Here is a 25,123-nt window from a genome sequence, read left to right as displayed (position 1 = left end):
GGCAGTTGCTGCTGGCTCATCGCCTGGCTGCCTTAATTCTAGTCTTTGGTTCCTCTTTGCCACTGTGCTACAAATTGTAAAGTATGATATGCAATCTGCATGAATGATGCTGTACGAAACTAAAAATCGTCTCTTCACTTGTCCAGGCCCATTATTTTGTACCGTCCTGATCTGAATGTGTAAGCGTGCCCTCTGGAGGAAAGGTTATTTGTATAAAGTAATAAAAAAAGTTTTACTTCCCTGAACCTGCTGAAAGGAATGAACAATTGATGCAAATTTATTTCAACTACTTAAAAAAAAAACGTCGAGGGGTTTGCAAGGTTATTACTACATTGTGAGTAGCAGAAGTCATTCCAGCAATCTGTGTTGCTATGGTTTTTTGCTCCCACATCTATACTTCCCCTTCATCAACCTGCTCTGTCCAGCAGCTGAAGTGTGGCCAAATGACCCCCATGACCCATACCGCATGGGAAGGGGGGGCCCTCTTCCAGCAATAGATTGACAAAACGGTTGTACATCGACAAAAGTAAATTGTTTGGAATTTTAGGAAAAATATTTCAATGCTATCCTGGTGCAATGTTTAGCAAACGGCACTTGCAATTCAGATGTTGCCAGCTCGATTTGATCTCCCGGTGCGGCAGTTCAAATGGGCAAGTTATTGAATCCGCACCTCGGCATACCCGGCAGTAAATATGGATGCACTGCGGTTAGTCGATTTTAGTGGGGTAAAGTGTGGGCACTCCTCTACCTTTTTAAGACATCTGGTCAGTGTAGAGGAGAATAGCAAAAATATCCTGGAAGGGGTTTTCTCGAGCTCTCTAATGCGCCGCAGGCCCTTCTACCAACATTGCTACGCGTACGCAATTTGAAAGGCTGCATACAACTCTTTTTTAAATCCTTTATATTTTGCTTGCTTGCTTGCGCGCTTACGACCGTGCAAATGTTTCAGTCGTTTTTTAACCCACTTCCCGTGATCCAATCGAGCTGACATTTTGCACACAGACTCGTTGTGCGTGACAATTTATTTTCGTGAAAATTTTTTTTCCATAACTTTACACTTTTTAGGGAAAAATATATATATATTTAATTACCAAATGCTTAATGGTGGCAGGCAATCATCTGACCCATAGGTGGCAGCCATCTCAAGCCAGAGGACGAGAGGACTCTAGCCGCCACGCATATAAAGGATTTATAGTGAAAAACTTTGTTTTTACGGGTTAATTTTTTTACAAATTGGCCATTGCAAATTTCACTCGCTCATCTCCCTATCCATCTTCCTATGGCCCGTGAACTTGCTCGACCCAGGTTCGACCCCAAGACGGACGCGTGGACGGCCGTAGCGCCCCTGAGTGTGTCGCGGGATGCGGTTGGCGTGGGCCTTCTCGGGGACCGTCTGTACGCCGTCGGCGGTTACGACGGGCAGACCTACCTCAACACAGTGGAGGCGTACGACCCCGTGGCCAATGAATGGGCACAGGTGTGCAATGTTGGCTCTTTCCCCCTGCCCCCCCCACAATGAGTCATGCGCTCATTTTTTTAGTTGTGTGCATGTGCCTCATTTGCTCTAATTATCCGGATTATTATATAACGCCAGGTGTTGACAACGCTTGTGGATACCAGACACCCCAATTTTGTGCTGCCCAGAGTCCAAAGTTTCATCAATTTGGTCACACATGAACACTTCCTGGAATAATATCCTTAACTTTTGCCTAACATAGAGGGGGGTGGGGGGGAAGTGTTTGCCGCCACTTGAGGTACAAAGATCCCAGCAGATATGGGAAGAACGGCTCACGATACTCAAGAGGTATAAGAACTGCATCTCAATGCATTGCCTTCAGTGGTGTATTGCTACGCAACTGGTAAAAGCCGGCAGGCACTTTTAATGTCCCATGAAGACGTACAGAATCCCCCTGGACAGCTGCCTCAACAAAGAGGACGTTCCTTGCAAAACCATGACTGGTGGCAACTCTTGTGACAAATGTGGTGGTATCTTACCCAAAAAAAATTACCCAATTTTTTTTAACCTAAAGCTGGGGGGGGGACACTGTACACGCGCTGTGGGTCATTTCTATATTGCTCGCACGTTTAGGACACTTTTTAAATGTGTGGATAATCGATTAATGTAATCGTTAGATGACTTTCTTCTTGCTTGAGTGGTTGATTAATCAATTGGCTATACAGTTTTATGTCAACCAAGTAGGTAAATTACTGAAATGCTCACAATACTGGTGTCGTATAAACTCAAACGATTTCATTCATGCAGGGATGGGGATTGTGGGTTTAGTTTTGTGCGATTTTTTTTTTTTTATCGCATAACTCTCCCCTGGTCAATTTAGCCTTGAAATGAATACCTGGTGCGGTGTGTAAACATCACCACTTGGGAGACAAAGGCGGCTGGGTGTGGTGCTGGCTTACCCACCCCTTGTGCCATGCTGGCCTTCATAGGTGCTCACGGAACAGCACCTGCCCCAAGTCTGTTAATGCTATACGGGGGCATCTTTGTCTTGTGTTAAACCATCTCCTTATTCCATAAATAATACTTATTTCCAACTTTTTTTTTTTGACCTGAGGTTGCCAGTCGTGCAACTGTTGTGTGTATTGCAAGCACTCTCACGAGTTGCTCACGATTTACTGTGTGTGTGCGTGTGCAGGTGGCTCCACTGTGTCTAGGCCGTGCCGGGGCATGTGTGGTCACAGTCAGAGTGATCTGACGAGGTCATCGCCGAGTGGGTGTCTTTCTGTGCGGGTGGGGAAGGTGGAAGAAGACACATCCACAAGCTTTGGAGCGGCTAATGGCTAAGTTTTTTACAATTGTTGAAATGGCTCGTCGATTTCAATTAATTACCCGTTGTGCTGTGCACGTTTGCTTTTTCTCTCTTTTTTTGTAATTGTATGATGTGTGCATGGAGTGGACAACTCTTGTGAAAATACACACATGCTTCCCCCCCCCCCCCCTCCCATTTCTGCTTCGTGTCGACCGAATGGCTGGTGCTTGGGGCTTGGTCACCTATGCCTTGTGCGGAATCTGGCGATGATACTGAGAAATGAAATACTCGCTAAGCCCTGCTACTGACAGAAAGCCACCGTCTGTTTGCAGATATGGCTATGTCAAACCATTGGCTTTGCTTTTTTCCGTGCGCGTGTGTTTGCAGTGTATATAGATTCAAAGCTTTGAATCGGGTGTTATATCCTGCCTGCCGTCGTCTCTGGATTCAGTGTATCGGTGCTGTAACCCTTGCGGGGGTCACATTTTCATCTGTACTCGCGTGCTGCGTACATCACAAATCTCGCATCAGTATGCCAGCGACGCGTGACATTTATGCTTTTGTGCACACGGCAGCATGTCCATTTTTTAAAATGGGTCTGGTCAGGAAATATAAAGATCTGTCACCTTTAAAAAAAATATATACATTTCCACCTGAATGGCAGTGGTTATTACTTGAGCATTGTTAATTTTTAACTCGCGTGTTTGTGTGTTTTTAGTTTTTCCTGATGCAGGGAAAAAAACTATTGCAATTCCTTCACACCAGCAAGCATGTCTGCCGCGTCCAATAAGCATGCGCCGAACTCTAACCTTTTTTGTAAAAATTTTGCATTGTGTGCAATTCGTGCTTCTCGGCTGTGGATTACCAAAACCATACACACAGCCCTAACTGGCGGTCGCGCGCTAAGGCATGCAGATAATTGCGGCGAGATCGTTGAGCATTTCTTTTCTTCACAGCCATGTTACCACGGCAGTAATGCTCTTCACTTTGACCGTGATCAAGCATTTTGGCACAAGATTGGCTGTGGTTCACGATCGCACCGTGAGCCGAAAGCAAGTCCATCGGGCACGTCTGTTCCTGCAGTCCCAGGCTGCAGAACTTTGGTTATTACTGCTTCAAAAACCTAACTGTGGTAATTGAAAATGCGCATTTAAAGCAAAACTGCAATTTCTGACAAATGTTGTGAAGTTCTAATGACTTGGCAATGGCTCTTTTGGAATTCGCACAGGACCACCTTTTTATGCCGAAGTAACGCCTTGTATAATTTTACTCTGTTACACAAACTGGATAAGCACATCACTTTAACAGTGTTTAGTCATGAAACGGTGTTTACTATTGTTACAACTACATTGAGCACAGCTTGCTTACATTATAGATCTTTTTGTATTCACCCTTAACCAAACCAAGCTCGGTGATGAATGCAGTACTGTAGAAATGTTTCTGGTATATTTTATTGTACTTGGCGGAGTGTTTTTACCAGGCCTTTGTTACCATGGAGTAAATCCAAATGAACACACGTTGAAAAGCACACCAGGATAATATGAATGTGGCTTCTTACTGCGTGTTTTTGTCTCAAACACCATAGGGAGTCCAGAACCAGATCAGAACATTGAGAAACATTATTAGTGTAGTTTGTTAATTTTTGTATCAAAATAAAAAAAAATGTTACTCTTAATATTGCACCGCTAATACCTTTTTTTACAGTAGCTAACACTTGCATATATAATCTCGTAATTGCAATTCCATTTTTCGAATATTTTATTATTGTATGGAAGAGAACCAGGATGTCCGTTTGGTTGGGTTTATTGGTGTGGTCTGCACAGTGGTTTGGGTCCAGAACTTTTCACGTGAAAGAAGAGGTGTTTTGCATAACGACTTGTCCATATCTGCAGTTTACTTAAATCATTTTGGCAAATAATTTTTCGTGCTAGGCCCGCAGAAGAGTAAAAAAAACCCCAGCCATCTGGCAAGACTGTACAGAAATTTCGAAAATAATTTGAGGCACCCAATTAAGTGACGAGCACAACGTTTTATGAGGCCAAGGCAGTTGAAGTATACTTTATTATAATTACCATACTTTTGCAAGCCGCTCCCCCCCCCCCCCCTCCCTCGTGTAGTTATGTAACGAAATGGCTTCCGTATATCTGCCTGTTATTGCACCTTTTTGGCATTTTGTTTAGACGACACCAACTGTGACCGGATTGCTGACGTGCAGCTTGCTGGCCACTTCTCTCCCCTTTTAATGTAATTCATAGTAAAACCGAAATGACCAATATCTGGCCTTCTCTCCACAGGGCATAAAGGTGCAGTTACACCAATTCCACTGCATCATAAATAAAGTGACATCTAGAGAAGAAAGTGACCCTGTAGAATTTGATTGCTTATTAATAAACCTACCCCAGTGGGATTTGATTTGAGATTTCACAGGGTCACTTTTCACATTACAACTCTATTTCTCAGTAGAATTAGGTTTTGGATGGTCTTGATTTTGGCTGCATCTAGAAGTCAAGGGCAGCTCCTGCACCTTTGTCCCTGGTGGTGAGGTCGGTGATGTGGGCCTATTAGCATTTGACCAAAACCGTTGCTCGTTTCTAATTCTTTGCCGACTGCAGGTCTTATGAAGTGTAGCGTACATTTCGTTTGTTATTTTAAACATTCCGAGGGCTTTTGTTGACTTGGACAGCTGGCTGAACGATTCCAAACTTGCACAAAAGCTTTGGTTTTTAAATGCAAGACCTCCAATATTTGAAGCCATGTGATGGAGCTATTTAATATATCCCTAATCAAGCTATAATAAGTTCAGACTCTATTGTGGGATCAGTGGCTTGTGGGATTGCTTTCCATCGGTGTGAGCTTTAGTTGGTCAGACCTGTCTGTCAAGGCCAGGGTTCTGAAGCGATGGCCAGAGTACTTTACTCCTGAAGCAATCTAAGGCAGAGATTGATGCACAATTATGACCAAGCTCAAATTGACTCACGTGACCTAAGGGACACCTAACTTAACCCTGTCCCACCATGAGATTACCATATTCAGAGGACTCTTGTCATAAAACTTTAAATGCACGACATAGCACAATATCCATCTACTTGTGCAGGTAAGGCTGTTGCTAATATATAAATGCCTCAACAATATTACCGCATATTTGTTTACCTCCATGTTTAATTGGTGCGAACAGAAGGACTGAAGCGTCCCAAGGCCGGGTACACTTGTTTCTATACCGCCAAATCTGTAGCTTCACGATAAATATTATTGGCACACACATCATCACCTTGGTATGATCTGAGATCTGGCCTCTCAAAAGAGAAGACGTTAATTCTGTGGGTTTCTTAAAATTGTTTCGGTGGGTATTAAAAGGGACTTATTCAGCTGTGGTTATGCCTGCACTTGCAGACTTTGGATTGTGACAACGTAGACAGAAGTGAGGTCATTTAGCTCCCACTAGGTGGCTTGAGGGGTTTTGCCAAGCGGGCAGAGTCAAATGCATTGAATGGTAATTGCCAACATTTTTTTAATATGCCACATGGCACATTATCTTTAAGGATTTTTAGTTCAATTATTCAAAACTGTAGTATAATTTAAGAGTTGTTCTGAGTAAGAAAAACAATATTAGAATTTAAATACAACTTGAATGATGGAAATTGCAAATGCATAATGAATTGCACTTGAGAAAATTGCAGGACTCAAAAGGTCTGATTCTCAAAATGGTTTTGTAATTTAGAAAGCAATTTCTTAGGCACGGTGCTGCAGTGCAAAACAAAGTACCCGGTGTTATCAGACAAACAGGATAAGTAAAAAAAAATGTAGGGCTGACGTCTAACTTGCAAACTGGCCAGTGGTTAAATCTTGACTTAAAGCTTTTGTGACTGCAGGAATTCATTCTTGGGTCTTTCGGTAAAGTCGCATAGATAGGTTCAAATAAAATAAAAACGAAAAAGCTACGACGTTTCGATCACAGCACAAGCGCTTGCGTTGCGATCGAAACGTCTTTGAACCTATCTACGTGACTTTACCGAAAAGACCCAAAGAATATGGCCAGTGGTTGTTTTGGGAAGTCCTGTTAAAAGCCCATTGTCTCAAACCCTACATGCTGAAAAGTTTGTCAATACACTGGTCACTGAAAATGTTAAGTCCTTCCACCAGGTCCATTTACTTCATGGCTTATGGACAATTGCACAGGTGCAATTTCTTTCTAAACTCTTTTCACGGAAACCCCATTTTCAGAGGTTATTTTTATGAAAGCAATATTTGGTCATTGTAAGTGTCTGGAACTGTTCCAATCGGGAGTTTTTTTCTGTGAATGAACTCCTCCTGACGGCCTGGTAGTGTAACAGTACACAATGTGTTCAGTGTTTAGTGTGTGCACTTGGGGTGCTGTGAGGCTGCGATCGTTCGAAAAGCTGCTGGTGTCGTTTAGCCGTTGCTTATGGAGTTTTACGAAGCTCCTCCCTGAAGCATGGTCCACTTGCAGGGTAGCAATGCTGACCGACACTTGCCTCACTGACGATGTTCTTCCTTTGCACCCAACAAGTGACCAAGGCAGGTGAAACTATGGATAAACGACACGTGGATTGTAGAGCTAATAGCAGTCTCCTATTGAGGGCAATTCTGAATTTGCCTTTTTACAGGAAAGTGCAGTTGGTGAAGAGATGGGGGGGGGGGGGGGGGACCACGTTGGCATCGTTGGTGTCCGTATGTCGCTCACAATGTTGGTGTGAGGAGTGATCAGGAAGCACGCTCGTTGGCCTGATCATTCGTATCTGTTTAGTTTAAATACTGTGTACGGAGTGCGCGATATTGGCTTCATGGAGGAGAGTGAGCAAAGCTGCTCTTTAACGCTCGGAAATGAGGATTAACCCAGGTTCATTATTGATCGAGAGCCGTGACTCTGGATGTCAGTTTGTGGACCAAAATAATCTCCGGTTTGGAATTAGCATTTTCCACATTACGATTGTGGTGGTTCTGCGCAGAATAATTATTGAGCAAGCAAAGCAAGGCGTTTGCATACGTGTTTGCCAATGCTTGGGCTTAACGTTTTTACTGTGTCCCTAATTTTGGTGTGCGTTTTTTAACTGCATGCCCGAATGGCACATTACCAGTCCCTTGCATGGGCCTCAACCACAGAGCTATTACAGAATCGTTTGATATCGTGCTGACTTTCAATTCTGGGAAATTGGACCAGTACGCATCTACAACAGCCAAATTGAAATTGAGGCGATTATCCTTGAGATGAACGAGACCTTCTTTTTTGCCCACCTCATGGACTTGTGTGCAAAATCTGATGGTTGGTAATTGTATTTTTCAGTGTCCTTCTTGTCTAGGGGGCTTGGCAGGTTGTCGGGATATTGTGTATTTTTTGTTTAATTTTATAAAAGTATATCACAGAAGGGCACCCCGTGGGAGCAGTTTTTTTCCAGAGTCGTAAATCTTGCCGTTTCAGAACATTCATTGCTTTGCTTAGCAGTTTGTAGACCTATTTATATTCTGCAGTAAAAACGGTGAAAAGGAAGGAAAAAATACAATATCGCATGCTGCAAACTATTCATTGCACTCCATTTGTAAAATAAGCACGTATACGGGCATACCGCATGTTTAATTTAACAAAAGAATTGTACATATTCGATTTAACGCTGGCTTTAGGATATTAACATTTGATGATGGGAGACCTGCCGAGGTCTGTCACGGTGTGTTCCATGAGTCATGGGCTTGATGACAGCCAGGGATGATCTCTGAATGATACAGTATTCGGCGATGTCATTCCAAAATGAGGGAAGGGCAAATGTGTGTTCATTAAACAAAATACATGTTTACAAGGTAGACTTATTTTAAAGGCTTCTATCCTTTTTTTTAATCTGTTTTGGAAACTTTGCCCAAAAATGGTTACAAAATGCACTTGTGATTTTTTTGAGGGTATATCGAATTGCACAAATTGACTGCATTAGCCATTACAAAAATATTTTTAAAGAAAAAGACGTCACCACCCTTGTGAAAGCTATGAATCTAGTAGAAAATAATTGTTCATGGCGGTAAGACAAAGCGCCTATAGTGCAGTCGCCTGACTGCTAGTTTTATTTACCACTAGATTTTAAATTCTGCGTGGGTGTTTTGCCAGATGCAGTACAAACTGCATTTGTATTTATGTATTTGTATGTTCTTAGGTGCTCCGTGTGATGCGAACGAAACGCTTACTTTTTTTTAAAATCATGTTTACAGGATGCCCTTTTCTGGCCTCTTCCACGAGACACTTGGTCACGTGCAGAATGGCCCTCTCACCCTTGATCCGTTTTCTCATATTTTTTCCCCTCTGTTATGCCCTTGTGGAGTTCAACTGGTGGGCCCATGGGCCCACGCACAGCTCACGAAGGTACTTTTTTTGGGGTGGGCCACAAGCTACTCTATGCCTTTCTTCCAATAAGTGAGATGAGTGGGGAGGGAAACAGATGGATAACAACTGGAGACGAGAGGTACAAATTAAGTCACGTGCACAGATTATGATGCCGCACTGGCATGTGACGTCATGTTGTCTGCCACATGCCAATTTCATTTCGTGGCCTGCCGGAAAATAATGTTGAACTCTGCTGTTGTATCTGACCTTGAGTGACGCCTGTTTCTAGCCATGTGGTTTTTTTGGTCTTTATAGTAATGACTGTTTTCCCACCCCAACGCGTCTCTCTGTTTAAGCCTCCTTGTATCTAACAATGCTTTATCAATACCTTTTTTTTGTATTTTGAAATGGCTTTTTAAAACCAAATTAAATGTGCAGCTCGGCTCAAGCGACATAGGATTTGATATTGTTCTGTTACTTGCTATTGTACTGTCAGGCAATGGAAGCAACCCATTTTGAAGGCGTTTGTTTTTTTGCACGAAAATGCTTCCTGTTAAGTAGGTGAGAAATCCATTGCGTGGAAATTCAGTGGTTGGGGAACGTGGCAGTTTTTTTTCTTGTCCGATGCGATTGTACAGCTCTTGCCTCGCTCTTCGGGGGTGGGGGGTGGGGGGGGACACAATCTATATTTTGCTTTATTAGAAAAACGACGGTAATAAACTGTAGCACTTGCCCAAACAATTCACATCGGCAATGTTCCGTGGCTTTTGTTTGGTAGGGAAAGCTGCTCTTAAACCGGTGCACTGACTCTGCCGAGCAGAATCGCCCCGGGGGTGGGGGGTGGGTGCACCCTTTGCGTTGCAAATCCCGCACTGAGCCACTGTTGTTACTGCGGTTTGGGCATAAACAGTGCACACACGCGGAGTGAATTATGCTCCAATCGCCTATCCCAGGCAGACCGCACTTCATGGGAGGATACCGTCACCCCAGAGTTAGCTTCGGGAAGTGATGGATTTAAATGCAGTATTTGTTTTTTTTAGCCGTCTTTGTTAATAAAGTTGTGGCGCTTGTAATGCTTTGTTTATATTGTTGTATTGTCTTGAATATATAAAATAAAATAAAATCTGCTTTGAGAGAGGTTACTGCGTAAGACTTTGGTTTGTGTGAAATGAAGGCCGGCGCTTATTGCTACTAAAATACCCGCTTTTATACGAAGCAAAAATGTGCGCGATTGCCTCGAGGATTGAAAGAAGCAAGTACAGTAATTAAAGCAATTTAATAACACCAGTGTTTAAACAAGAGACGAGGTAGCGTGCGGTGTGACAGGCTCCGGGCGTATGCATGCATGCGGTCTACATCTCAGATCTGCAGGGAGATGGTGAAACAACTGGTTTCACTCGGTGTAATGTGACGGTTGCTTCTATGTACCAGCGTGCGTTCTCTGGAGGCATGAAGTCTTTGAATAACACTGGTCACACTTTTTCTGGCATAAGGTATTCCAACGGTTTCAAGGTAATTTTTGGGGTGCTGATTCCAAATCTGGCATCGGTTTTTTGTCTATCACATCAGGTTTTTGAGATCAAATATTGCATTTTCAATAAAAATTGCAGAAGAAAAATATTAAATAAATGTGGATATCTACATAAAATGATATTATAAACGCACTATCCTAAAAATACAGCACCATATTTTAACACTAAAGCAGTCACTGACTCGTAAAATCAATGAAAATGGGGTATGCCGATAGCATAAAAATTAGATGTGATAGAGCAAATCTGAGATCAGATTAGGAATCGGCACCCTGAAATTAGTCTAAAACAGCTGCAAAAGTCCAGGCCAGAAAAACGTTTTTTTTGTTGACCAGTGTAATTGGTGTCATGCGTGACCTGGAAGAGTTTGTGGGGGCCGACGTCTGCCCCCCCCCCCCCCCACCCTCGTTGGGCAGGTGGAGCGCAACGTTTGCCTCCTCCACTCCTTTCTCCACTGTGCCGTTCAGCTCCTCCTTGCCGGGGCCCCCGCCGATCGGGTGATTGCCCCCCCCCCGCGCCAGCGCCCTCTCTGAAGGGGACATGGCTGATTTTTGGCTGGCTCCCCACCGCCTGGGGTTATCCCGCACACGCCCACGTACACCACCACCAAAGCGGAGGCGTGCACGCGCGCGCCCCTGCAGGTGCGTATTTCGCGCAAAGGTTTGCGCTAAAGAAAACGGCGGTATTAATATGCGCGCGCGCACACCCCCCGGGTGGTTAAGCGCTATTCCGCAGCACACTAAAGCTCGCGCTAAAGGGCTGCACGAATTTGCGCGCAACACACACTCGCTGCGGCCCTTCGCTCGCTCCCCGGCGCGCACGTCACTCACCCTAATGTGGCGCCCCGCGGCACGACCGCACTGACGCCTGCGGCGATCTCCTCTCGGCACACGATGCGGCCCTCCCGCTCCCGCTGTCGACGTCGCACCGCGCAGTCGCACCGCGCACAAATCGCAGACACCACGCAGAGGTTCTACTCGCGCACAAAAATCGTACCGCACCGATCCTCTGAACTAAAAGTTTATTGACGGCGCAAATACAAACTACCTGGAGGTGGAATACTTCGCAAGACGGGCTTGGCTGGACTCTGCCTATGAACCCAGTCACTCAAACATCCGACCACGTAGCTGGACTCACAGCGTTGCACGGACGCTGTGAGAGACAGAGGGAGAAGGACGAGCGAAAACCTCACCTATTGCTGCCTCGTAGCAGCACTCGCTGGCATTACACGGATGCTGCGAGCGGCTCGAGGAGGCAGGATGGCAGCGAGTGGGTCTTGACGGCCCGAAGGTTGAAGGCAACTGACCTAATCGTCCCGGGGGGGCTCCCACCTTTATTCTCAACTTCAAAAGGCCCAGGGGGACGTCGCGTTGCACAGCCAATCGTGTACACCTACCTTGAGATTTTAAACTGATGTCCCGCCCTTACCTGGAGCGTTATTTTACGTTACGCCTCGGCTCCTTGTCTAAGCGCTTGCCACCCCCCTTCCCGATTCGGCCGGTGTTGCCGTCCCGCGGAATACACCTCCGCGGGGGGGGGGGGGGGGTCCAGGGCTTCCCCCCCCCCCCCACTCGCCATCTGCGCCGCATGCTATTTCCCCCATGGCCCCTCCCCCCGTGCTGTGAGCGTTCTCACTGCGGTTCGCCTGGTGAGTTTGTGTGCCATACCCACTGGTGCCAGAGAGAGGCCCAAGACGCCAGAGGTCGCAACCGGGTACCCGTACCCTACCTGATACCCTGCTACCCCAACGTCTTGTCTCTTCTCACAATTCAAGTTCCTAGAATCAACCCACCCGCGCCTGCAACATGGCTTCATCCCAGAGGTCGCAATCAGGTACCCGATACCCGTACCCGGCTGGGTACCCTACGGGTACGGGTAGGGTACGGGTAGGGTACGGGTATGGCCGGGTACAGGTACCCGTTTGCGACCTTGGTGCGGCCAGGGTACGGGTAAGGAATCCAAACCCGTTTGCGACCTCTGCAAGACGCACAGTTCCACTCTTGTGACTGTAGCTGACGCTTAATGCCAATAGTGACTCCATTTCCGTCACTACACAAAAAGCACGGACCCGCAACGTTTGGAGTCATACCGAAAGCCTCCAATTGGGGGGGGGGGGGGGTCGAAAAAGTTGTAATTTGGAAAATATAGCAGGCTTGGGTGTCAGCTCAATTCAAGTTTCACTTTTAAGGAAGCAATGACATTTGTATCGCCGCTGACGGATGATATTTGAATGCAAATGTGAATGAACATTTTGCACTAAAGTGACAAAAATCCAACGGGTAAAACCACACTGCTGTCGCCTGAAAAATGTGCTCAAGTGCTTTGTTATTTTCGCTGTGTGAGGTTTTTATACCGGCTTTTTAATTAAATAGAATAGCAATACCATGCGCTTTTGAGAGGTGGAAAGCCATTTGAAGCTGTGGGATGGAATGGGGGAGGGCGGAGATGTAAGAATTTGAAACTCAGCAGGTGATGACCTGAAAGCTCTTTCCTTGTTGATATTAGTGACGTAAAAGTGAAATGCAAAGTGTTTAATGCTTATATTTAAGTCTGATCATGTGCCGTGGCGTATGTACTGAAGATTTCTGAATATATACTAAGTTTTATCTCGCAGTCGAGTTGAACATTGGTGATTTAAAGTTTTCGTGACTGCAGGAATTCATATTCTTGGTTCTTTCGGTAAAGTCACGTAGATAGAAAATAAAAATAATAAATTGAAAATAACGAAAGCAAAAGTCGTGGGTTTTTTGCATTTATTATTTACATGTTTAATTTTATTTTCTATTCCGTGGCTTTAGCAATGTTGACGTTTTACTGTTTCATGGAGCCTTGCTCATGAATCAATATCCTGCATTCCCAAAATGCTAATTTACATTCAAGTTCACTATTCATGAGGATTAGGAATTTTAAAACTTCGACAAGTAACTGTTGGAGTTCTCAAGGTCCTGTTTTATATAATTGCAGCACAAATGATTTGTTGTTGTGACATACAATTTAAGGACCCTTTTGTCGTCACAAACGTCAAGGTAAACCAACACGGCTGGATATGGCAGCCAATCAGAACAATAATACGGCTCTAACATTAATAGTTAAACGACGTTTTAATACGAAATAAAACGCTTAAACAAAACTCGCGCAAGAGTCAATCCAATGCTTTTAATCGATGAAATTTCCCCCCTCCCCATATTTATTTAAATGCAGTAGTACAATCAGGCTATCAAGCTTGAAGACTTTCCTTTTTCCTCGTGTGTATATATTTATAAAACTAGACTGCCGACTGGTGCGGTTCCATTTCGACGCCCCATACATCCAGATTGCATTGGCTCGTATCAGATTGCTGCCTTGTCGCTGATAAACTACTTAAGTGGCATCAACGTGTTTTTTGATTGGCTGGGAGGGCAAATGACCTCTCTTCTCTTCCCATTTCATCTTCATTGCCTCCCTGCAAAGCACCCGCTTTGAAATGAATAAATGAGCGAGCGGGCCACATTCGATTTAATTAACGGGGCACGTGCAATTGATGGCTTCGCGGCAATAGATTGATGAATGCACCGTGATAGATTTACGTGGCTTGGAGGTGGATCGGACGGGGGAGGGGGTAATTGAGCAGCGTTTGCTTGCTTCTATACGATCCCTGCTGCTGCTCATCCCCGTATCCGACACAGGTAAGCCACCTGTGGACGCCACGCACAGCAGTAGCAGGTGCCGCGTGGCCGTGCATTATTGAAGGTCCGAGAGAGAGAGAGAGCGACGGGCTGGGCGGGGAAGTGGTGGTGGTGGCTGCTGCTGCTTGAGTAATTGCCGTTGTCCGTTATGAGCGCGACGCTTGCTTCGTATTTAGTGCGACTGCTGAGGGTCGATGGGGAGCTGCGGAGCGCGCAAGGGGTCGATGGCTCGGGACGCGTCTCCAGCGCGCAAAAAAGTGACCGTGGGAACGACTCCATAAATATTTAAAGAGCGAGAGAGAGAGAGAGAGATGGGGACGGGGAGGGCGAAAATACGCGCGGTCGTCCATCAGCCGCTAATACTCATTCATGCAATGGTACAACCACGCGAAAGCAACGCCGACACGGCGTGGATATTGGAGCGGTAAACAACGCCTGTTATTAAAGCAATTACATTTTTACGGCTCCGAGTCGTGGATTTGTGTTTATTTAATTATTTACGCGCCAAAACACCACGTCCCTTCTTCGGAAGGGAGGTGATTTAGATATTGCCACGGTTAGAGAGGAAACGAAATTGAAGGCCTCGACATGTCTGGCGTCTTTTTCTCTTCCTTCACCCCCCCCCCCCTCTCTCTGCGCTGCGCATTAAATATTAACTCGAGTCTATTCCATACAAGTGGTCACAAGCTCATAAAGGCCAACCTCTGCATAACTGCAAGTCACTGCAATTTTGCCCTCCATGATTTTTTCATTCCAGTGACCCATCTCTCCATGCCCCCCCCCCTTCTCCACACCCCGCTACCCCACGGCGATCGACTCCGCACAGCCAAAGGGATTCGTTCATTTCAGCTTTGAGTTGTCCGGGGCACACGTTCCGGAAAAAGAACCTTTATACGTTGAACTTCCTTCGCACCGTACGTACTTGTACTTTACCACCGTTGCGTTTGTGTAAATAATTCTCGGCGGCTAAATTTAGATGTTTATTGTGGTTACATCCCACCCTGCCCCCCCCCCCAACAGAATGTTATAAGGTTTTTGTCCTTTGGCTTCTCGGCCCGTGGGCGATGCATTGCGACGCGACTTGTTTCGGTTGTGTTGGGGGGGGACAGAGAAAACGGTGGGGGGCTCGGGGCGCGAGACGCGTGCCACCCGCCGTGTCCGCTTGGCGTTCGCCGCCAGCCATAAACAAAGCCATGATTAACTTCCTACTTATGAGCGGGATCGATAGAAATCTGTGCGCGTTTAAGTCTGGCTTTAACACGCGCACACTCGCACTCGCTCATTTTTATTAGAGCGCACACGCCTTTGCTGGCGGATTTTAATTACATGCGTTGTCAACGTTGTGTCCACGTTTACCGAACACCCCACCCGCAGACCCACACCGCGGCTGATGGATCCCCACAATTACTCCGAAGGAGAACGACTGTTCGTTAAAAGCAGCTGAAGCTTCCTCGAATCCCATCGACCCCCCCCCCCCCTTTTCCTCCATCCGTGGGTTGGAAATAACAATCGAGCGGCTTCGCCGTTCGGGGGGGGGGATGAACCGGTGGGGTGAGTTTCGACGTAAATCAGACGACGATCCGATTGCGTTTTAACACGCTGCACGGTGCAGCCACCGGTGCAGGAAACAAACGAGGTTGTCGGCATTTTAAGAAGCACAAGGCCCCCCCCCCCTCTCTCTACCCACTCTTTGGTCCGCGTGAGATCAGATTTCATTTTGATCGTGGCCGCAAGCAACACGGATCCGATTGCATGGCTAAATCGACCACCCCCCATGGGTTTCGGAACGCGTCAGGAAGGGCGTTTCGACCGATGGGGAGATGGAGCGATTACCATCGGCTCGTGTAGAAGCAGTTTGGTGGGAATGGTGACGGAGGGTGGGGGGGGGGGAAGTCATTGCATCCGCAGGATTGTGAGAAATTGAGGTGGTCTGGGGAGTTTTTCAACCAGCAGTAGATTTACACTATGAGACCTCCTTTACCAGTGGCAAAATATAGTAATAGGTTTTTACCCTTTCAACTGGTACAAAAACTGACACCTTTATACAAGGCATCATGTTTGCAATAACCACAACACAAGCAGTCAAAATGCAAACAAAAAGAAACAACTCTGATGATGATAATGATTTGCACTGTCCTTGAAGTTGATTGGTCCACATCCGAGACAGCTTTTCTTAGAGCCTAGTCTCCATTGGTGTTGGACCAGATGACGCCAAAAGGCGTACAACTCAAAGACAGCGCACTATCAGAGTATTGAGAGCTCGGGGTAAGCATTTACACTGAGACCTCCTTTACCAGTGGCAAAATATAGTAATAGGTTTTTACCCTTTCAACTGGTACATATTATCATCATCAGAGTTGTTTCTTTTTGTTTGCATTTTGACTGCTTGTGTTGTGGTTATTGCAAACATGATGCCTTGTATAATGGTGTTAGTTTTTGTACCATTTGAAAGGGTAAAAACCTATTACTACAGCAGTAGATTGACTGCAACTGCTGATGATGATGGTGTGGGGTTCCATTTCACGTTCGCAATGTTGGTCCTTTGCTGCGACAAATCCCGCTGTCGTAATCGTTGTCATGGTTTAGGGATGCATGCTCGGCTAGCTGATCGATATCCACATTCGTCTACGTTAAACTTCCACGTAGTAGTCTCTGCTAGGATTGTAATATTTTCACCCACCGCCAGTTGAACTGTGTCTTTTAAATTGTTCTATCGGCGTCATGTCATGAAACTTTCATTCGAAACTCTGCAGCTCGCAGTGTATCATCATCACCCGGTCACCCCGAAAAGATGAACATCATAGAAATACGTATGGTCTCCACGTGAGTAGGCTATTTGTAATCCACACTTTTTATAATAATACCTTGAAAATATTACTCGTGCCATGTCAATGAAACCAAAACTTTAAGCCATTGAGCAGCAACTTTAAGAGATTAGATGAAGAAAAACCTTATGTTACCTGCTATAGTCACCCAGAAATGTCTGTCCGTCCCGCGCGTGACGTCACTCCACATGAGGCCCACCTCCCTCATTGATATTCATGAGTGGGGGAATTGTTACACGAACGCAGAGGAAGGTCGAGCTCAATTAAATAATTTATTACGCAAAGTCGCTTCAAATGTGACGTTTCTTCACAGAAAGTGACGGTAAAAAATGTAATCTACGCAGAACAGTGCTACATCCGTGCGTGACGTCACTGCAAAAGAGCCCCCTCCCTCATTAATATTCATGCCCGCGTGGAAATTTACACTCACGCACAAGAAGGTCGTGCACTCCACATGCCGCATCCCTCCCCTCGTTAATAATCATGAGCGGGTGACGTCACTCCGCATGCCGCACCCCTCCCCAATAACCATTAGCGGGTGACGTCACTCCATATGGGGCTACCCCCCCCCCCTCTCTCTCATTAATAATCATGAGCTGAACAATGTTTCTATTGAATATTTCAGATTTACTGCAATGCACACCGGCCCTAGGACGGGCGAAAAAAACTAGTTTCATGTAATGGTTCCATTTGTGCAGTCATTGGTGGCTGTGTTTGAGACCTTAATTTATATTCTCGCGCATGGCAATATGTTCAGGAGCTAAATGGCAATGGCAATGTCTCCAAGCCAAGAAAAGGCTTCAGGAAAGAGAGAGAAAGAGGGGTCGTATGGCTTTTGTTCTTTCTCCATTGAAGAAGCGCCAGACGACATTGGTTGACGACATGGTCCCATCGCGTTGGTTGCATGGCCACAGTCACTCTCCCGTGGCTTGTCTTTAGACGTGACAATTTTTGAAGGCGACGTGCGGTTCTGTCGCCTGTTGATGCTCTGATGCGGTGCATGGTTACACCACCACCAGCGAGGAATGTCAAAGCCAGGAGGTGCCTTCGTTTGCCTCTCGAATGAGGTGTTCATTCTGGATCTTGGTGAACCAACTGCACTTCAAAAACACCAATTTAAACACCGGTGGGGGGGGGGGGGGTGTCAGTAATCCGGATTCGAACCCAGGCCCACAGCAGTGCCGGAGCTGTTATGTTGTTAATTGTTAACACGCAATTACATTCCATCGATTTGGGTTGCAGGCCAGGGCTGCCTGGGGAGGGGCTTACCCCGGCAACTCTTTATCCCACTCCAGAGGACGCGTCCTGATCGCCAGGGGGCGCCGCGCTGCCATGGAATTGACCGCGCTCGGCGGGACAGGGACCGCAGAGGTTGGCATTTGAGAACGGCTGCGTCTGTGTGTTGATGGCCACGCGATACGAGGGCAAATGGTGCTCCTGAAACGGAACAACCGTGAAATAACGTGCAAGGGCCCCTTTTTTATATTACACGGTCCTTTCCTCGCTTCATAGTTCACTCCCACGTGAAATAGTCCATCCGTGTAATTAGTTAAAACGCCTGTAAAATAAATAAATAAATACAGTTTTCCCGATAAACCCAACTCGTGCGCACGAAGAAGCGCAGATTGTACAGATCGGAGAGGGGCGAGGAGAAAAGGAAGACGCGTATCGGCGAAGCGGACACAAATCGAAGATACCGTATTGACAATTAGACGCAAATAGGCTTTGGCATAAACGATGAATCCTTGACAAACGGACGCTGACCGATGGAGGAGACTGGTGATGGAATAGCAGCCAGCAGGAGATGGGAACGCGTCCAAATAGGAAGCCCATGAGGTCTGTTCGCGGTGCAGGAGGTGAGATGGGACTGCTAGTAGCACTGCGCGGTGCGGGTTGGCAATGGTGTGGGGGAGAGGGCCTTTATCCAGCAGTGGATATACCCGACGGTTGATGTTGAAAAAACAACAGAGACCGTTCCATAAGAAGCTGCTACCAGCGCAATGCGAAAATGGAATTGTTCACCAATGGCTCGGCACCATCATTGGAGACTGGCACTGCCTCTTTTTGAGCGGGGTGCCATGTATTTCAGTGAGGGGGGGGGCACTTTCTCCAAAGCCCAAGTCAAAACAGGTTAATTCGGAGTTAACGTGGACAAAAAAACGAGTCACTCCGAGAAGCGAAACGCGTAAAGTTTTTTTTCTTTTTTCTTAAAGCATTTAATGTAGGAAGCTCCTCTCATTTCACTTGCACATTGGAGACGAAGGGCCTTTTCACATGCCAGTGTGTGCTGCACTCATGGTATTTATCATTTCTCTCCTAAGCAGGAAGCTTCATCTTCTTGGTTCTTTCGGTAAAGTCACGTAGAATGAAAATAATAAAATAAAAATGTTTTATTTATAATGGAAATATTTTTTTTTCATTTTTTATTGTATTATTTCCATTCTACGTGACTTTACCGGAAGAACCAAGAAGATGAATCCCTGCAGTCACGAAAGCTTTAAATCAGGAAGCTTCACTTGTGCGCTTAAGATTGTATTGGTAGCGTCGGCAGTTTCAGCTGCCACGGCTGATGCTGCTGCTGCAAGGGGACATGGAAGTGGTGGGGAAGCAGTTTTGTTGTTGTTGTTGTCGAGAGCAGCATTCCGCAGACTATTGATAGCACTGAGAGATGTCGACGTCTGTGGCGGTGTGACCCCGTCTGTCTCGCACACCCGTTCCCTACGCGACACCCGCCACGTTCGTCATCGCCGGGAGAGAAAAAAAAAAGTGTGAACGGGTTGTGGCTGTGTGTGAAGAAAATCTGGAGAAGAACTGGGGGCCTGTGTGAGCGATGCGAGGTCCTCCTCCCCCACCTCCTCTTCCTGCTTCTTCGTCGATCACTGGTGAGCACGACGATGTCGTTGCGATCTCGTGAAGGGCATCGATTTTACATTCACGTATGAGCAACGCGGCGCCGAGAATTGCCTGCAGCTGAAGTGGCCTACGAATGGACCCCGATCTCATCGGATATCGGAAGATCACACTGGTCAATACACTTTTTCTGGCATGAGGTATTCCAACGGTTTTAATGTAATTTTGGGGCGCTGATTCCAAATCTGGCATCAGTTTTTGTCTATCACATCAGGTTTTTGAGATATCAAATATTGCATTTTCAATAAAAACTGCAGAAGAAAAATATTAAATAAATGTGGATATCTACTTAAAATGATATTATAAACACACTATCCTAAAAATACAGCACCATATTTTAACACTAAAGCAGTCACTGACTCGCAAAAACTTGCAATCATAAGTGACAGAGTTAATTTCGGATAAAATCAATGAAAATGGGGTATGCCGATAGCATAAAATGAGATGTGATAGAGCAAATCTGAGATCAAATTTGGAATCGGCACCCTGAAATTAGTCTAAAACAGCTGCAAAAGTCCAGACCAGAAAACATTTTTTTTGTTAGTTTAACACGTAGCAGGCTTTCGCGACCAATATTATTCATAATCAACATTTTTGGGTTTAGATCGCGTTATTTATAAATGTGTCGTAACCCTCCACCACCCGACACGGCCAATCAGTAAAAAAGTGTCACGTTGACAAAAGACAAATAGTTCACTGCTTTAGCCCACCGATGTGTTGAAGCGTGAAACCACAACATTTACAATTTGAGTATGACGTTTCGCTGGTATTGCATCCAGCATCATCGGGCAATTCGCCAATTGCAATTCGCCAATTGCCCGATGATGCTGTGGTACGACGTTTCGATGGTAATTGCTGGATGCAATTACCAGCGAAACGTCGTACTCAAATTGTAAATGTTGTGGTTTCACGCTTCAACACCGGTGGGCTAAAGCAGTGAACTATTTGTATTTTGTCAACGTGACACTTTTTTACTGATTGGCCGTGTCGGGTGGTGGAGGGTTACGACACATTTATAAATAACGCGATCTAAACCCAAAAACGTTGATTATGAATTGTTGTTGTTGTTGACCAGTGTTATCAACCTTCGGCTCGGTGTGCACCGGGATGGGTGACCACTCGAGCTTCTCAGGCGTTTGTAGGTGGCAGTGTTGAGAATCACCGCCCCCCCCCGCCGCCCTTCCCCGTAATATGCGTGGTGGGGTATAAGTATTCTGAAGCCTCACAGTCAAGTAGGGCTATTGGTGGACAACCTCGGTGCGGGATCCTATCGAAGATGTTTTGAAACTGACCGACGCTTTTTTAAAATTATAACATTGGCCTGGACTTTTGCAGCTGTTCTAGACTAATTTCAAGGTGCTGATTCCAAATCTGATCTCAGATTTGCTCTATCACATCTCATTTTTATGCTATCGGCATACCCCATTTTCATTGATTTTACCCTAAATTAACTCTGTCACTTGTGATTGCAAGTTGTTGCGGGTCAGTGACTGCTTTAGTGTTAAAATATGGTGATGTGTTTTTTGGATAGTGTGTTTATAATATAATTTTATGTAGATATCCACATTTATTTAACATTTTTCTTCTGCAGTTTTTATTGAAAATGCAATATTTGATTTCTCAAAAACCTGATGTGATAGACAAAAACCGATGCCAGATTTGGAATCAGCACCCCAAAAGTACCTTAAAACCGTTGGAATACCTCATGCCAGAAAAAGTGTGTTGACCAGTGTAATTGGCATTACTGCATTATTAAGTGGTCGTGTGAGATTTAAAAAAATAACATTCGTTAAATGGGCTGTTAAAAAAAGCCGCATGATGCAAAGTAAAAAGTACATTTTAGTCATACCCCCCACATGAAGTACAACATCATCCATGCAGAGACCTGCCACGGCGCAGAGTCGGCCGTGTGAAATGGGAATGTATCTCTCTTTCTAACACGAGGCTGGCATGACATTTCACGTATCCTATGTAGGAGCAGAACAGGATCAACTGGAGGAGGAAAGAGAGAGACGCTGGGGCATATCTGTGGGTGGCAGAGACTATATAGGTTGATGTCTAATTTTGCGTATTAAAATAATAATGAATAGACCACTTGCGTTAATTGGAAATGGTGCTATTTTCATCATTAGACCGCCTTTGCCAGTACAAAAATATAATAGGGTTTTTCCCATTTTTTTCTGGCAACAAAACTGAAACCTTTTTTTTTTTATATAAGGAATCATGTGTGCATTAATCACAATACACTTGCGGTAAAAATGCAAAAAAAAAACACACTGATAATATATGCATTGTCCTTGAAACTGATTGGGCCACACTAGAGACGGCTTTCTTTTGAGCCTCGTCTCAATTGGTGCTAGACTAGAGGACGCCAAAAGGTTTCAAGCAAAATGCAAATATTATCAGTGTGTTTTTGTTTTCATTTTGACCTCAAGTATTGTGGTTAATGCACACATGATTCCTTGTAAAAAGGTTTCAGTTTTGTTGCCAGAAAAAAGTGGAAAAACCCTATTATATTTTGGTACTGGCAAAGGAGGTCTAATGATGTAGATGCTCACCCCGAGCCCTCATTACGTTGATAGTGGCCTTGTCTTTGAGCTGTGTACGCCTCCTTGGCGTCATCTGGTCGAGCACCAATTGAGACGAGGCTCAAAAGAAAGCTGTCACTGGTGTGGACCAATCAGTTTCAAGGACAATGCATATATTATAATCGGAGTGTTTTTTATATTCTTGGTTCTTTCGGTAAAGTCACGTACAATGAGTGAAGTCACGTAGACTTTACCGAAAGAACCAAGAATATCAATCCCTGCAGTCACGAAAGCTTTAAATCAAGTGTGTTTTTTGTTTGCATTTTGACCACAAGTATTGTGTTAAATGCAGACATGATTCCTTGTAAACAGGTTTTAATTTTGTTGCCAGAAAAAAGGGGGAAAACCCTATTATTTCATGGTGTTATTTTCCGTAAATATAACAAAAGGCTGCAATGTAAAACTATTTCATCCACTTAACTCATTTATTCCCACCCAATATGTATGCACATGCAAAGAGTAACATCGCGTACTTCTGTACATGGCATGTTCTCTGTCCCTTCTTCCACGGCGCTGGGGTAAGAAGTGTTTGCACCAAGAGCTTCTGGAAGGCTATAAGCTGGCATTTTGGAACGTGATACATTCATATTTACACTCGCCACAATTCCACGTTTGTAATGTATAATATAGTGAGATAGATAAAATGAGTAAACGCTCAACCAATCCAAAAACGCTGAATATGGACGTGCCTTACTTTGCCATTTGGCAATTACAGTAGAGTTGAAATGTCCCAAGAGTATAACCATTGTTTTTGAGTATACGCTGTTGTTGAAGTGTTAATATCAACATGAAGTGGGCTGTATGTTTTGGGTGTGTAGTAGAAGGGATCACAACGAGAGGCTGCAAAGCTTAGAGGCATCATTTGAAATGGAATAAGCGCACGTGTACAGATGTTGCGTCTTCACAAGGGGTGGCTGCAAGCGTACGTCACAAACATACTCGCAATCGTCTGGCAAATATGATTTTTTTCCCATTATGGCTCAATGATTCATTTGAAAAGGATAGTAGTACCTTGCTCCATATCAGGAAGCAGCACAATACATTGAAATATTTATTTGGAGTTTTTTTTTCTCCCTACAATGCATTGGCAAAATGAGTGATGATGTCGATATGTGTAGGGAATGCCAAATTGAAAACAATTTGAGACTGAGAGCAACGGTCTACGTAAAATATGAAATGTTTGTACCTTGTTCGAGAAATAATGCAGACAATTACATAATTGTTGTACGTTGTCCAGAGAAACGGCAATTACATATTGTTGTTGTGTTATACAATGCCGTTGTGCACAAAGTTCATTCACCAGACTACTTTCATTAGGCAACATCAACTGTACACAATACAAAGCACGATATTGTTCCAGCTCATGTCACAATAATAGTTTTTTTTTATTAAAGTACGCGTTAAGGGCACCTACTGGAAAAGGTGTGCGAATGCAAATGGGAAATCACACATTCTGGCCAAATCCCCCTGGTGATTTAACGTAAAAAAGGAAGAATTCGCTTCCAATTCCTGCTATAAAATAAAGCTAAGACAAATGCGCCGTACAAATCACGGCGTTGGGGCCTAAAAGTTTCGTTTGCGTCAAAGCGTTTAATTTGTTGACTCGAATGATGTACACGTGTATGGGGGGCCCCCTTGCTCGGCAGTGTAAAGTGGTTTTATATTAATTTATGGATATTGTAACTGAAATTTCTCTATAATACACCGAATGCATCCATTGTAATTCCTTTCAGCATTGATCATAATCTCCAACCCACTTCTCAGCAGCAAGGTATTGATTTTTGAGCAGGCAATATTGCCTGTTGGCTCAATGCGCAAAGCCTTATGATTTTTCAAAAAACACCCAAAAAAATAAACTGCAAAACGATGCGTCCCTTAGAAGCTTAGAATCCCACTCCTCACATGTGCAGCGCTCACGAACCAAATGCCCGCCAGGTCCTTCTCGGCTACAGATGTTGAAAGAAGAGGGAATGTTGACAGTGCTAAGGGTGCTATATTATTAATAATAATCCTTTATGAGCCCTGAAGTAGGGTTATTGGCCAAAACGCCACTGTTTAATATATATTTATTTTAAGGACACGCACTTTTGTTATTGATGAACGAGTATGGGGCGAGGGAGCTATTTGTGCTTGTGCGCCACCGATAATAACACCGGCAGCAGCGTCGCAAGATAATCTGCTTTACATATAGCCAATGTTTAGTTGTATTTACTTATTTCGCCGTAGACGCTAGCTCGATGATCATCCGACTGCGGTCCTTGCGAGCACGAATAACCGACAGCGTCGCGCAGGGGAGCATTTTGCATTGGCAACGGGTCCCTTCGCAGGTTGCCATGGTCGCGTTGCGCGCACACCCACCGACTTGCTTTTTGGGGCTTGTGTCGTTCACGCGCTGTTCAGCGTGACATTTGATGTTCCACTGCACGTGCTGGGGAGATTTTTCAGGAAGGCAGCGTCGGAGAGCCACCGCTGATGGGTATTATCGGTGCCATTTGGTGTGCGGCCCATTCCGGGAGCTG

The 25,123-nt window shown here is 45.0% G+C and overlaps 1 protein-coding gene across 7 annotated transcripts in view; it reads left to right on the top strand.

Moving 5' to 3' along the window:
* The window catches only part of LOC133343006 (kelch-like protein 5), a 60,613-nt gene extending 56,173 nt beyond the window's left edge, over nucleotides 1-4,440 (top strand). For all 7 annotated transcript variants that reach the window (XM_061552431.1, XM_061552427.1, XM_061552429.1 and 4 more), the window contains 2 exons: nucleotides 1,306-1,477; nucleotides 2,652-4,440. In XM_061552431.1, coding sequence (XP_061408415.1) covers nucleotides 1,306-1,477; nucleotides 2,652-2,711 — 232 coding nt within the window. In that variant the 3' untranslated portion in view covers nucleotides 2,712-4,440. The remainder of the gene's footprint in view (nucleotides 1-1,305; nucleotides 1,478-2,651) is intronic.
* The last annotated feature ends 20,683 nt before the right edge of the window (nucleotides 4,441-25,123 follow it).

This window comes from Lethenteron reissneri, chromosome 16 (genome assembly GCF_015708825.2).
Source record: "Lethenteron reissneri isolate LAM-NWPU_2019-01 chromosome 16, ASM1570882v1, whole genome shotgun sequence".
Classification (NCBI taxonomy): Eukaryota; Metazoa; Chordata; class Hyperoartia; order Petromyzontiformes; family Petromyzontidae; genus Lethenteron; species Lethenteron reissneri.
The sequence above is the reverse complement of the archived record's forward strand: the minus strand, read 5'-3'. Positions and strand labels throughout refer to the sequence as shown.